The following is a 13,566-nucleotide window of genomic DNA, read 5'->3' as shown; positions in this document are numbered from 1 at the left end:
CACAGAGATAACCCTAGTCTCTCCTCTTCTTCATCATCCCCTAGCCCTTGGCAACAGCAGATGGGTCTTCAGCAACAGGAGCTTTCTCTGTCTGTACGTTGGCTCCCTGGTGGGGGGAAGAAAACTGACCCTCTCTCGCCTCTTGTTCTTGTAGGAGGCCTGGCCCTTCTCCAGAGGCAGCTGCTCAGAGACTGCCTGAAGTCAGCCGATCTGGAGCACAGCGCCCCGAGTAAAGATGGCAGCCCCGTTCAGCAATGAGGTGAAGTGCGTTAGCGTAGAGTGGGACTTCTTGCAAGGACTGTTGGTTAAGAATCAGCCAGTGCCCTGGTAAGATGCTGAAGAGGATGGATTCTTTGCACATATATAGCTCCTTCCACCTGCGTGTCTGGAAACACTGTACAGGCATGATTAATAAAGCCAGACAACCCTCCTCCCCCCCCACCCCGGAGATGTTGGTGTCCTTGAGGGAAACTGAGGCCCAATGAGACGTAACTGGCCCAATGTCACTCAGCAAGTTAGTGCAGAGCCTGGGACGAGAACCCAGAAGTCCTGGCTCCCAGTCCGCCCCGCTCCCATTAGATTCCACTCCCCTCCCAGAGCTGGGACTAGAACCCAGGAGTTCTGGCTCTCAGTCCTGCCTACTCTAACCACTAGATCCCACTCCCTTCCCAGAGCTGGGACTAGAACCCAGGAGTCCCTGCCTTCACCACGAAACACCACTTCCCCCGAACTGGGAATAGAACCCAGGAGTCCTGGCTCCCAGCCCCCGCCCCCTGGAGTAACCACTAGATCCCACTCTCCTCCCAGATCTGGAAATAGAACCCAGGAGTCCTGGCCCTCAGTCCCGCCTACTCTAACCACTAGACCCCACTCTCCTTCCAGAGCTGGAAATAGACCCCAGGGGTCCTGACCTCAAACCCTTCTTGCTCAACTCACTAAACGCTTTCCCCCCGAGTTGGCAATGGAACCCTGGAGTCCTGCCTTCTAGCCCCCTGCTGTACCCCTCCTGCCGAACCCTTTGCTGTTCCAGCCACTCCCGATGGTGAGGATTTCCCCAGGCCCGCTTGCTGACAGTCTCTCATCCTGGGGTAGCAGGGACCAGCCTCCAAACGTCTGGCACCGAACCGAACTGTTGCTCTGCCGGTTTTAAGGGTCTTCTCCCCCACCCCCCAAATCTCTGAAGGGGGAAACCCTGGGGCTGAAACATCCCACACAAATGCCGACCCCTCCATTTGGCCACCGGCAGGGCTCCCAGCTGAAGGCTGAACTGGCCAGCAGCCAAGTGCGTAGAGAGTTTTCCAGGGTGTCCGTGGGGAGCCATCACTGAGGGTTGTGTCCTCATGGGGAGAGGACCCAGAGCTTTCCATGGTTATTAGCCGTTCCGTGAGTCTAGACTTGATGTTAGACAAACAAGTCCCGGCAGCTCCCGGGGCGACTCACGGCCATAATTGCCTCATGGGACACACTGGAAATGTGCCAGCAAGTGCCCCACCCGCTCCTGGGATCCCTCGTCTGATGCCACCAGCCCCACAGCGGGAGCCCCTTCCATTTAGGGATCCCCCCCCCGCCCCCAGCCAGGCCTGCCAGCTACAGCAGTAGTTGTGTCTAGAGCAGAGGGAACATTTTTCAACAGACTTTTCCTGGAGAAACGTAGCTCTCTGTGCTCTGAAACGATCCATTAATTCGGGGCGCACTCGGCAAATAGCTTCAGCGGAGGAAAAAAGGCGATTTTATTGCAAAAAAAATCTTTTGTTTTGACCAAAAAGTTTTAATTGTTTTGAAATTAATTTAACACCTCCCCCCCCCTCCAATTTTTTTGTTTTGGATTGACCTGAAATGTTTTGATTGATTTGGAATGAATTTTTAAATAAGTTTTTGATTCAACACAAATTTTTAAAAAAAAAAAAAAAATTTGTTTCAGTGGAATCAAACCAGATTTTTAAAAATTTTATTCATTTTTTCGGTTCGGTGCCTGAACTGCAAAACCCATTATTTGCTCAGCTCTGCAGTGGGCTGTGTGGTGGCAGAGATACCCCTATGGTGACTGTCAGCTAGCTTGTGCTCACGCTACGGGGCTTAAAACAGCAGTGTAGACGTTCCCACTCGGCTTGAGTCCAGATTCTGAGACCCACCCCGTTTTCTGGGTTTCAGAGCCCAGGCTCTGGCTCATGCAGGAACATCTACACTGCTATTTGAAGCCCTGAAGCTTGAACATGAGTCAGTTGTGGGCTTGGAGGCTCAGTGCCATGGGGTTGTTTTTTTGCAGTATAGATGCACCCTTGGTGCTTCAGAGAATACGTTCCCTCTTTGGCTGTGGATGGAAGGGGGGCCTAATGAGGAGGGCTCCAGGTGACCAAAGTTCAATTCGCTGCCCCTTGGGAGGGTTGCTTAGGCTGCTCCAGCCTCAGTTTCCTCATCTGTAAAAGGGGGATGTCTTTAAAGGGAGGTTGGGAAATCCATGAATCTGGAGGAGTTCAGTGCTGGAGGTACCAGATGCACTATTTTAAAAAGTGGGATTTAAAGAAAAAAAAGCGAGGGATATTTTTTTTATTTGTTAGGCCGGGGGTCTGGAGTCCATAGAGCAGACGCAGTCTGGGAAGCAGCAGGACCAGCCCACTCTCAGACCCCCTTGCCACAATGTCCTGTCCAGAGCCAGATGTAAGGGTGGATTTCCGCTCCAGTGCCTGGGTGCTAGCAAATGAGAACGAGGGGACTGAGCCTTCGGGGTGCTGGGTCTCTGTTCTCCGCTCCAGTGTCAGACCCTCTGAGCATCCCATGGGCCAATAAATTCCTCATGTATCCCTTCTGCGTTCCTCAGAGGCCCTGCCGATTTAGCTCCTCTACCCCTCCGCACACATCCTGGAAGGCACAGCCCCTTTCCCATGTTCTGGCTACTGAGCACCAAGCAATCTGGGCCCTTCCGAAAAATCAGGGGGAAAAAATTCATTGTGTCTGCACCCACAATGGAAAATGTTCCGAAGCAGCATTGCATTGAGGGGGCAGGCTGGGTGGCTGCACGTGAGGTGGGCGGGGGCTTGGGAGGCGGGGGCCCTGTCTGGTGGCTGCGGGGGGACCAGTGTTGCCTGGTTGAGTTGGGAAGATGGTGGGTGGGGAGCAGCCCTCCACCCACAAACCCTCGCGCTCTCTAACCCCGGTCTGTGTGTGCTCCCCGCAGTCTGCAGGCCCTGCGGAAGGAGAAGTCCCGCAATGCCGCCCGCTCCCGGCGCGGCAAGGAGAACTTCGAGTTCTACGAGCTGGCCAAGATGCTGCCCCTGCCCGGCGCCATCACCAGCCAGCTGGACAAAGCCTCCATCGTCCGCCTCACCATCAGTTACCTCAAGATGCGCGACTTCGCCAGCCACGGTGAGCCCCCGTGGGGGCTGCGGGCCGAAGGGAGCCCCCCGCCCGGCCCTGCCGGCAAAGGTAAGAGCCAAAAGCCGGGGGGGAAGCAGAAGGAATTGGGGCTCCCCTCACTGCATCCACCTGCAAGAACCCCCCCTTAGTGGTCAATGCTGGGGAAAAAAAAAAAACCCATGGGTCATGAAGCAAAGAGGGATTATACTCCATTTACTGTCTCGTCTATCTAGGGAGGTATTTACACTGACCCCCCCCATCACCATGGTATCTGGCGCCCACACAACCCCCCGTGGGGCAAGGCAGGGCTGTTGACCTAGCATGACCAACCCTAAAGGTGTGAAAATCACAGCTCGGACCTCAAAACATCATGAGATTAGCCAGCTCCGAGCCCATGAGATTATTAATATTATCTTTCAAAATAATAATGGGGGGTTTCTTGTCTGTCTTTTGTTTAACACCCCCTGCCCATCCCCTGGTGCACTGGTGACCATTACTGGTGCCAGGGCTCACTCTTTTATTAAGCTGATTCTCAGGCCCTGCTGCAGAAGTTCTCCCCTGCACATCTGCCCCTCAATCAGTTGGGCCTCTCCCTGCCCCATTGGCTCTGCCCCATATTTGTAATCAGGGAAGTGAGGTGATTAAGGATCTGGGCCTACGTCGACTCATCCGAGGCCGTACAAGAAGGAGGAATTGAATCCAGGGCTTGGCTAGCGCCCCAGCTGTGGCCATTCTTCCCCTCGGCTTTCTGCCCCAGAGAGCTTATAAACTAAATAGACAAGACCGGCCACGGCCAGGAGGGGAAACCAGAGGCCCAGGTTTGCCCATAGTCAGACAGCAAGTCCACTGTCGAGCCAGCAATAGAATCCAGATCTCAGTCTGGTGCCCTAGTCGCTGGCTCTGAAATATTACCCTAGAAGAGTCCCTTCATTAGCTGCTAGCAGCAGTAGACTCTTATCCTGCATGTGGACCAGCCACAGCAAATTTGGCCAGCTCCTGGGGGTTCCTGATGTGTGCCCAGTGAGGGCATTGTGACTCCTCCATTCCCCCCCTACTCTCCCAGCTCTCCCTGCCCTTGTCCTTTCGAAGGGGCATCGGCTGCTCCATTCCGACACATGTGTGCACTCCCTCACACCCAGAGCGCACAGAAAATAGCATTGATTAGCCACGCAATAAATCACCATTTAAATAATGCAGCTTCCAAGTGTGTAATTAAGCAAATTAACTGCCTTGGAAGAATACAGGCTTCCAGCGATTTCTGATTACTGTCATTACCCGCGGGGTAGTTATCAGGCAAATAACATGTGTTCCCTGAAATAGGGATAAACATCTGCCTATTGTTCCAGGGGAGCTGGGGAGACCAGCCCCGTGCTGTCCGTCCCCCCCGCACCACCACCTCCGGGACATTCACGCGTAGACGGATTCCGACACACAGCCGGCTTAGTTTGCGTCTCCTTTGGCGCGCGGAGCCAAAATCTGTTGGCAGAGGAATTATGATAATGACGAGCTTGGCAAGAGGATGCCTGAGAACTCGATCTGCTTTTGATATCATTGCAGCTGGATCTTAGGCAGGGGGGAAAGGAGGTGCCATGATGGGGAGCGGGGCCTAGGAGTTGTGAGTGGGGGGATCAGGATTCCTGGCTTCTGTTTCTGGGAGTTTAGGGGCTAGAGCCAGGGGATGGGGAGGACTAGGATGCCTGGGTTCTTTTGCTGTATTTGGGAGGGAAGTATGATGGAGGAGTGTAGCAGGGTGGTCACCCGCTCCTGCCCTGAAGGGCTTGAAATCAGCCCTGGGGTGGGGCTGTGGCTGGGAGCAAGCAGTTCCTGGGCTGATTGGGGGAAGCAGGCTCAGCGGGGGCCACGCCCCAATCAGGGCCCAGCTGGCCCTTATCAGAGAGCCGTGGGCCAGGAACACAGAGTCTCCTCTAGCCGTGGAGGGAGATGGGCCTGGCTGCTGGGGAGCGTACCAGGGTACCTGAGGTGGCGCTGGGCTGGGGGAAGGCCAAGGGAGCTGGGGAGCTCTGGCCTGGAAACCCCCCAGGCTGCAGGCCTAGTGGAAAGCCAGAAAGGGTCTTAGGGTTGCAGGGGGCAGCCCACGCGTAGGCAGAGGCAGCAGGTCCAAACCCCCCTTGCCGGTGATGATTGGCTTATACGCTGCAGTCCGCCCCAGTGTGCGGGGGCTCAGTGGTGACTGGCAGTAGCCAAAGACTGAGGTGAGGTGGGGATAGTGGGTGGGGGTTCCCCGGGGAGGGGAGACCCAGAGACTGGGGGGGTACTTGCCAGGGGGCAGCACCCTGGGTAAAAGGGGCACTGGTGTCTGGGAGGGACGCAGGGGCCAGCGGCAAGCAGGACACCGGCCTGTAGAGGGCGCTCTGGAGGCTGGAAAAGCTAATTCCCTGAGAGATCAGCAGGAGGCGCCGCAGGGGTGAGTCCCGCCCCGTGACAAGGGGTTAGAGTGTGGGGAGGAGGAGTCAGGACTCCTGGGTTCTGTTTCTGGGAGGGCAGTATGGTTTAGGGGTTAGAGCCAGGGGGTAGGGAGGAGTATGAGTCAGGATCGCTGGGAGAGGGGGTGTGAGCAAGGGTTTAGAGAAGGGTGGGGGCCTGGGAACCAGGACTCCTGGGTTCTAGTCTCAGTTCTGACACTGCATGACCTTGGACAAGGTTACGCTAGCTCTAAAGTGAGGATCCTAACCTGTCTCTTGGCTTCCACCTGCAAAGCACGCCAGGTGCCAAGCGATAACTGCAAAGCTTTTCCTGCAGGCTATTATTTAGGGGGTAAGCCTATATTTGAGCCCTTTCTTGCCTTAAAAGTGCCCTGCGTGTTATGACTGGACCCCCACCTTTGCAGTAGGAAATACCCTCGCACATTCAAATATCCTGATGAACGTTACTTTGAAAACAACAAACAAAATAATCCCAATTTCCTGACACCGTGTGAGCTGGGGAGCAGATCGGAGCGCTGTCGTTATTCCTGATAGATAATCCTGAGGCACGGGGTCACACAATGAGTCGGGGTTAGAACCCAGGAGTCCTGACTCTGAGCAGCGCTTGTTCCATTAGAATACAGGTGACCTAGGGGTCGAGTCATGCTGATACACCGTTCTGGTACCCAAACTTCCTTTTGTTGGACTGGCACACTGGTGTGGCTCTGTACAGTTATAATCCTTATACAGCACCTTTCATCCGTGGATTTCAAAGCCTTCTTTGAAGGCAGTGTTTTGGCTCTAATGTTTGGGGAAACTGAGGCACACAGGATGCGACCACAGCCAGCTGGGAATCTTTCAGCTAAAACACATTTTTGTCGGAAAATACCAGTTGGTCAAAAGGGAACATTTCCTCAGGAAATTTTAGACAGACTTTTCACCGGGGGGGGGGATTTCCAAATCGTCCGTGTTTTGTTTTGACATATTTTCAGAATGATTTTCTGATTTTTCTGCTTTTCTAGTTCATAACTACTTTTTGTTTAGACAGTTCAGCAAAATCAGAATAATTTTTATTTTTTTATTGCCTGAAATCAAAAGGAAACATTTCAATTGACCCCAACTCAAATATTTTTTTTATTTTATTTTTCGGTTCGTGAAAATTTTTGAGGTTTCGACTTTTCTTCCTGATGTGGGACGGGAAAACCTTTTGATATCTCACCACCAGCTCTAGGAGAGATTTTAGCCTGGCAGAGATGGGAATAGGACCGCATCCTGACTCTCAGGCCAGCAACCCGCCCACTAGGCAACACTGCCTTAAAATGCTCCTTTACTGCTCTCAGTCCATCTCTGAGCCTGTGCAGAGAGGGCAGGCAGTTGCTGCTGCTTCCCACATTCCACCGGCTGGGGTAGGGGAGTTATTCCTGATCCCTTTTGGGGTTGCCGTAACAGCATCACCTGGGTTCTTGACGCTTGTATCCTCAAAGATGAGGAGGGAAACTCAGCTGCCCTTAGTGGGACTAGGGGAGACGGCTGATAGAAATCATGGTTCTAGGTCATCAAAGGTGTTTAGCTACTGAAGGGAGTCAGGCAAGTAAATAGCATGCAGGATCTGGGCCCTTGTCACCGCTCCCGGATGTAGCGATGTCTCTGTGTTTGAGTGAGAGATCCACAAGGGTTATAACATAACTCCGCATCTCTCCTGCTTCCCACACCTGCCTGGGCTCAATTTCCTTCCTCCTACAGGCACCGAATCATCTCACAGGACCCTGGATTTGGCTATTGCTCTGGTCCTAAAGTAATGCATCCCCCTCCCCATTCTCAAATAAAGCTGTTGACCCGAACCATTTCTAGTGCTAATTAGCATCTTTGACCCGGGGCCAATTTCCTAATCAATTGCATTAGTGAAATTAGCAGCATTTATGCTGACAGCAAAAGTCTTCCAGGCTTAACCAGGGAAAATATTAAGGTCACATTGATTAATAATCAGCAGTTTATTAAACATCTGCAGAGAGCCCAATTGCTCAAATTGCTCCTAATTTGACAGCAAAGGCAGTCTGATTTCCCTGAGTCATCCAGCCACCCAAAGCTGAGCTGAATTCTGGAAAGAAAAATCCAGCAAGATGCTGCCAGTTTTGGGGATGGATCTCTGAGGTTTGAAAAGGGGCCTGCTGGCTCCAAGACCAACTTCTGTTGATTTGGTGGGTGCTGGGAGTCAGGGCTCTGGGGCTCTGCTCTGACATCTGGGAGGGGAGTAGGGTCTAGTGGGTTTAGAGCAGTGGGGGCCTTGGTGTCGGGATTGCAGGGTTCTGGTCTCAGATCTGGGAGAGGGTGGAGAGGTGTCCTTTGCTTTAACCACTAGATGAGGAGTCAGATTTCACGGGCCAAGATTTTCAGACCTGGCTAGAGACTTTGAGAAGATGCTTTTAAAAGTGTGTGTGTGGGGGGGGGGGCCTGATTTTCAGAAAATGCTAATCACTCGCCCTCTGAAAATCAGCCCCTTCTAGGTACACAGCTTGAGACCCCTTAAAAGCAAGGCCCCCAAAATGATTAGTCACTTTGGAAAGCATTGGCCCGTGGGTAAAACATGACTGGCTCTTGTCTGTGCATGCACCGATGCCCTCTGCTGCATGGGATCAGAACTGCTCACCTGTGTGTCATAGACCCCCTATACTCCTAACAGCTAATGGTAATTCTCCTTTAGTTGAAGTGGCAGGGTCTGGGCTTCTGACGCAGTGAGGTCTGAGTGCTAGTCCAGCCTTGACATTCTGAGTGGTCACGGTATACTTAGCATGGTGACTTGCATGTACTTGTAAAACACCAATGGTCTGCTGAAATGCAGCGATGCGGAGAGGTCTGTGTTGTACTGTTTAGCAGAAGAGTGTGAATAATTTATTTATTGAAAGTGGCTGAGGAGGTGGTAGGAAAACAGCCCCCATCACCTCACCACAGCATCTGAGCACCTCTCATTCTTCAACCTCACAGCGCCTCTGGGAGGCAGGGCAGAGCTATTATCCCAATGTACGATGGGGAAACTGAGGCACGGAGCGGCAAAGTGACTTATCCAAGGTCACACGAGCAATCTGTGGTGGAGTAGGAGATTGAATGCATTTTATTTGTGCTGAGTTAGGAACATGTGAACTACCAGGCTGGATCAGAGCTGAGGGCCATCTAGCCTGGTTTCTCGTCTCGGACAGTGGTCTGTGCCAGATGCTTCAGAGGAAGGGGTATGAACCCCAGAATTGCAGATTTTGGAAAAAGCTGCCCCCACGTTTCTAGATCCAAGGCCGGAAGGGACTGCTGTGATCATCTGGTCTGACCCCTGCATAACCCAGGCCAGAGAACTTCCCCACAATAATTCCTAAAGCTGATCCTTTAGAAACACATCCCACCTTGAATTAAAAATTGCTAGTGATGGAGAATCCTGGGTAAATGTTTCCAGTGATTAATTACTCTCACTGTTAAAAATTTACTCCTTCCCAAGGATCGTGGTGGATTCTCCATCCCTGGCGGTTTTTGAAATCAAGATGGGATGTGTTTATAAAAGAATGTGTTTAGTTCAACCAAGAATTAATTTCTGGGACGGATGACAGTAGCTAGAGCAATGAGGCACTGGAAGTCAGGACTCCTGAGTCCTATGCAATCTCTGGGGGAGATTAGAGTTGGGTGGCATGGTTCTATCCCTGGCTCTGGGAGGGGAGTGTAGTCTAATGGTTAGAGCAGACTGGGACTGGGAACCAGGTTCCAGAAGGGCAGGGAGAGATCAAATCTAAGCATCCCCCCGTTTGTGGTCCGACTTGGAGCCCACCATCAGCTGTGCTAAATTTCCTCCAGCCTTGTAGCGGAACAAACAAGCATTGGGCTGCAAAGGGTTAATGCAGGCATATGGAATTTGTCGAGGAGTGATGGCGAGTTGGGGGGAGGCCACAGTGACCGAATTCTTCACTTTAACGATGTTGTTGTGCATGAGAAGGAAGCCGGGGGGACAGTGGAGTGGCGTATGGGCTACACATCTGTGAATCTTCTTTTCAATCAGAGCAATGGGATAATTGGCCAGGCAGGGTTTGCACGGTGGGATTCCTGTGCAGCCAAGGAGCAGAGAGCTGGGTGCGGATTCACCAGTGCGTCCCCTGGCGGGTGGGGAGCAGCTGGATTGGCTTTCGGGCTGGGATTCTCCCAAAGCAGCCCTTCTTCTAGACGGAGGTCTCGCTGCTCCCTGCTGGAAGGCATTTGCCGCTGGGGTGGAGTGTGGAAGGCAAGGAGCTGTTTTTAACAACTGGGCACGTGGCAATTTAGGACAAGGAGGACTGTCTGGGAGAGAAACAGGGAGGCAGAACTGCCCTTTGGGCATCATCTTGGGGCTCTTGCAAATGGACTCTGGGCCTTGGTTTTATACCTGATCCCAAAGACAGCATCTTTGGCTACCCAGACCCATGCTGCAGCATTGGAGTCAGTGCTGGCTGCCAGGGAAGAGCACTCCCTCCTGAGCCCCCATCTGGCAGTACAGTGTCCCCTAGGGCTGCGCTGGGACATTGGGGTCAGCTCTGACTGCAACGGGGGAGCACCCCCTGCTGCGCCCTCTCCCTCCAGCACAGTGCCCCCTAGGGCTGCAACGGAGAATTGAGTCTGCTGCGAGGGGAGAGCGCCCCCTGCTGAGCCCTCACCCCTCTGCTGATAGCACAGCGCCCCTAGCTCCATACTGGGGCTCTGGGGTCGGCGCTGGCTTGGAAAAGAAAGTGGATTCTATTGGATCACTTGCCCTGCTCCCTGTGTTTTAACTTGGATGTCTCCCCACTAAGAACTTGCCAACTTCATAGCGTGACTGGTGTATGCGAGATAAGATGGTTGGCGGAGGGTAGGCACTGGCGTGAGTTGGCTACAGCAGCTCACAAGAGCTGGTGTCACGCTACAGAAAGTCGATCCGCACCCCATGGTGGGGGGAAAGATAGCTGGATCTTCAACCCTGGGAAGGGGGGTTGCATGCAGGAGACCTACAAAGGGCTCACGGGCTTGGTGACTGGAAGGGCCTGTGTATTCAGTGACCTCAACGCTTTGAGCAGAGCTGGGCAAATAACGACAGAAGAGAGTTTGGAATCAAAGCCCCGAGTTTGGCTTGCCATGAATCTTGGGGGTTCAGCCAGAACCCCCTCCCCCCCGCTCCACACACACACTCCCAGAGCTTAGAGCAGAGAAGTGGTCACAGCTGGTGAGCCTGGACAGCAATCTAAATTTGCCCCAAGAGTTTCATTTGGGTGGACCAGTCCTTGAGGAAGGGAAGGGAGCATGAAGACAGTCGGATGATGCCTTGGCAAAGCAGGAGAGGATGCTAAGGCATGACGGTTCAATTCATCTCTCCAGAGCCTGATTCAAAGGCCCCTTTCAGCACTCTGGCCTTGTTACTGGGACCTTAAAGCGGCCATAAATGACACTCACCCCACAGTGTAAATGATAATCAGCCCTGTAGAGGCTAAGGCAGAAGGGACCATTCTGATCACGTAGTCTGACCTGCGTAACCCAGTGATCCCTGCATCCAGCCCAGACCTTCTGCTCTCGCTGGAAAGACGCCGAGTGGTGGACCAGCCACGCCAACCCTGGGGCATTTGTTCCAATGATTACTCCCCTGCCCCATTAAAAATGTTCACCCCTGTTTCCAGTCTGCATTTGGCCAGCTTCAACCCGCATTCATGAGTTCTTCTTCTGCCTGTGTCCGCTCAATTAAGAGCCCTCCGTTGTCAGAAATCTCCGGGCGTAGGTGCTTGTGACCCGCAATCAAGTTGCCTTCTCTTGAATAAATTAACCAGGCCAAGTTTCCTGAGGCAGATTTTGTGGTCCTCTTGCCTATGGAGCCGGGAGGCGTGATCCTCGTGCTCTGAATGCACGGCTGGCTGAGTGGATCGAAGCATTCAATGGATAAAAATATCTCGTATTGTTCAGCAGACACCAGCTCTTCTTCAGCCAACAGCTGCACCCTGAATAGGGGGCTGGCTGGCTCAGGAGATTGGCGGCGACATGGGGAGGGGCCCAGCTAGTTTGCAACAGGGTCAGTCTGTTGCTGAGAGCTGTGGCTGTTTTGGTGGCCTGAGTGAAGTGAATTTGAGGGGGTTCTCAGCAGGACAGTGAAGTCTGCCACCGTGGTTGGCATCAGCTGGCCCCCTTGTCCGGTAGAGTCAGCAGTGAAATTGTTAAGGACCAGGGCGTGGGCAGTCACACCTAGTGGATGGAGCCGGAGTCAGGCCTCATGGTGCCGGCAGGAGTCAGGAACCAGGGGTCAGAGGCCTGGGTCAGAGCCAAAGTCAGGGATCAGAGCCGTGGGTCAGAACCGGGTTACCTGGAGTGAGCCATGATGGGCAAGGCTGAGTGAGGCGTGGGCGAATGCTTTGAGCAGCCTGCTGGTGCTGCTGATCTCAAGAGCGGGTCTGCTAGTCTCCTCAGCCAGTTGGGCTGCTGGGCCAGCCAGGCGGCTGAAATGGGCCCAGCCACGCTCATGAGACTGCCAGGTGTTAAGTGAGCAGGTAAGCAGGCCAGCTGTGGGTCCTTAGTCTGGACAGAAACCCGTGATTAAAAGGGTCACAGAGCCGGGCCTGCATTCTCGCCCCTGCGGCCCAGCGTGCCATCTCCAAATCCCAATGAAATCAAAAGATGCTGGAACGCTGCCGCCCATATGCTGGATCCGCTCTATGAATACGTCAATTTTAAGGCTATTGAAGGGATCATTAGATTGTCTCGTCTGACCTCCAGCATAACACAAGCCACAGAGTTTCACCCAGTGAACTTTGCAGTGATCCCAGTAGCTTGGGTCGGACTAAAGCATATTCCAGAAAGGCAGCTGGTCTGGATCTGGAGCCATCAAGAGACAGAGAACCCCCCCCACTTCCCTTGGGTGTTAGTTCCTATGGATAACCATCCTCACTGTTAAAATTAGGGGTCTTTTTTCTAGTTTGAATTTGCCTGGCTTTAGCTTCCAGCCATTGGTTCTTGCTCTGCCTTTCTCTGCTAGATTGTAGATCCCATGAGTACCTGGGATTCGTTCCCTGTGAAGCTACCGAGACACTATAATCAAGTTGCCTTTGGATCCTCTTGTTGTTTTGAGCTCTGTTCCTCCCTGGCATTTTTCCACAGCCTTTTAAAAACGTGGACACCAGAACTGGATTCCAGCATTGGTCTTACCCATGCCACAGACAGAGGGACTGGTGGATCTGGCGGCTTTTTACAAGCCCCGAACTCTGCTTTGAAGGAGAAGCGACCTGCTTCATCGGCAGCCCAAGACAGGGTCCAATCTGTGATACCCCAGGTGGGGAGTTCAGGCTTGTGAGACCTGGGGTTTATTTCCAGCTCTGCCACTGAGATGCTGACCTTTGGCAAGTCACTTCACTGCCCCCAGGCTTCAGTTTCCCTGTCTATAAAATGGGGATAATGTTGCTGGCCTCCTTTGTAAAGTGCTTTGAGATCTGCTAGTGAAAAGAGCACTATAAGAGCTTGGGGTTATCCTCTGTGTTTAGGGGGCTCAGGTGCTGTACTGATCCGTAGGACAGACCCTGCATAGAAGGGCTTTCAGTGGAAACAGACAGACAGACAGGAGCAGGGGTAGGGAATGGGATTCAGCGTACAAGGAAAGTGATCAGGGTTTGCATTTGCCATATCTTCATACCAACATGTACACACACCTCCCCAGCAATCCCTTGGTTAATTTGAAGGTAGAAGTGGCATTATTATTATGTATTTGTATTATGGTTGCATTTAGGAGCCCCACTCATGAACCCCACTGTGTCAGGTGCTATACATTTTTGTTGCT

The 13,566-nt window shown here is 52.8% G+C and overlaps 1 protein-coding gene across 1 annotated transcript in view; it reads left to right on the top strand.

The window, feature by feature from the left end:
• The first annotated feature begins 235 nt into the window (after positions 1 to 235).
• The window catches only part of NPAS1 (neuronal PAS domain protein 1), a 73,306-nt gene continuing 59,975 nt past the window's right edge, over positions 236 to 13,566 (top strand). The window contains exons 1-2 of the mRNA XM_077840294.1: positions 236 to 327; positions 3,176 to 3,423. Of these exons, the coding sequence (XP_077696420.1) occupies positions 236 to 327; positions 3,176 to 3,423 (340 nt within the window). The remainder of the gene's footprint in view (positions 328 to 3,175; positions 3,424 to 13,566) is intronic.

Source organism: Eretmochelys imbricata, chromosome 23 (genome assembly GCF_965152235.1).
Source record: "Eretmochelys imbricata isolate rEreImb1 chromosome 23, rEreImb1.hap1, whole genome shotgun sequence".
NCBI lineage: Eukaryota > Metazoa > Chordata > Testudines > Cheloniidae > Eretmochelys > Eretmochelys imbricata.
The sequence above is the reverse complement of the archived record's forward strand: the minus strand, read 5'-3'. Positions and strand labels throughout refer to the sequence as shown.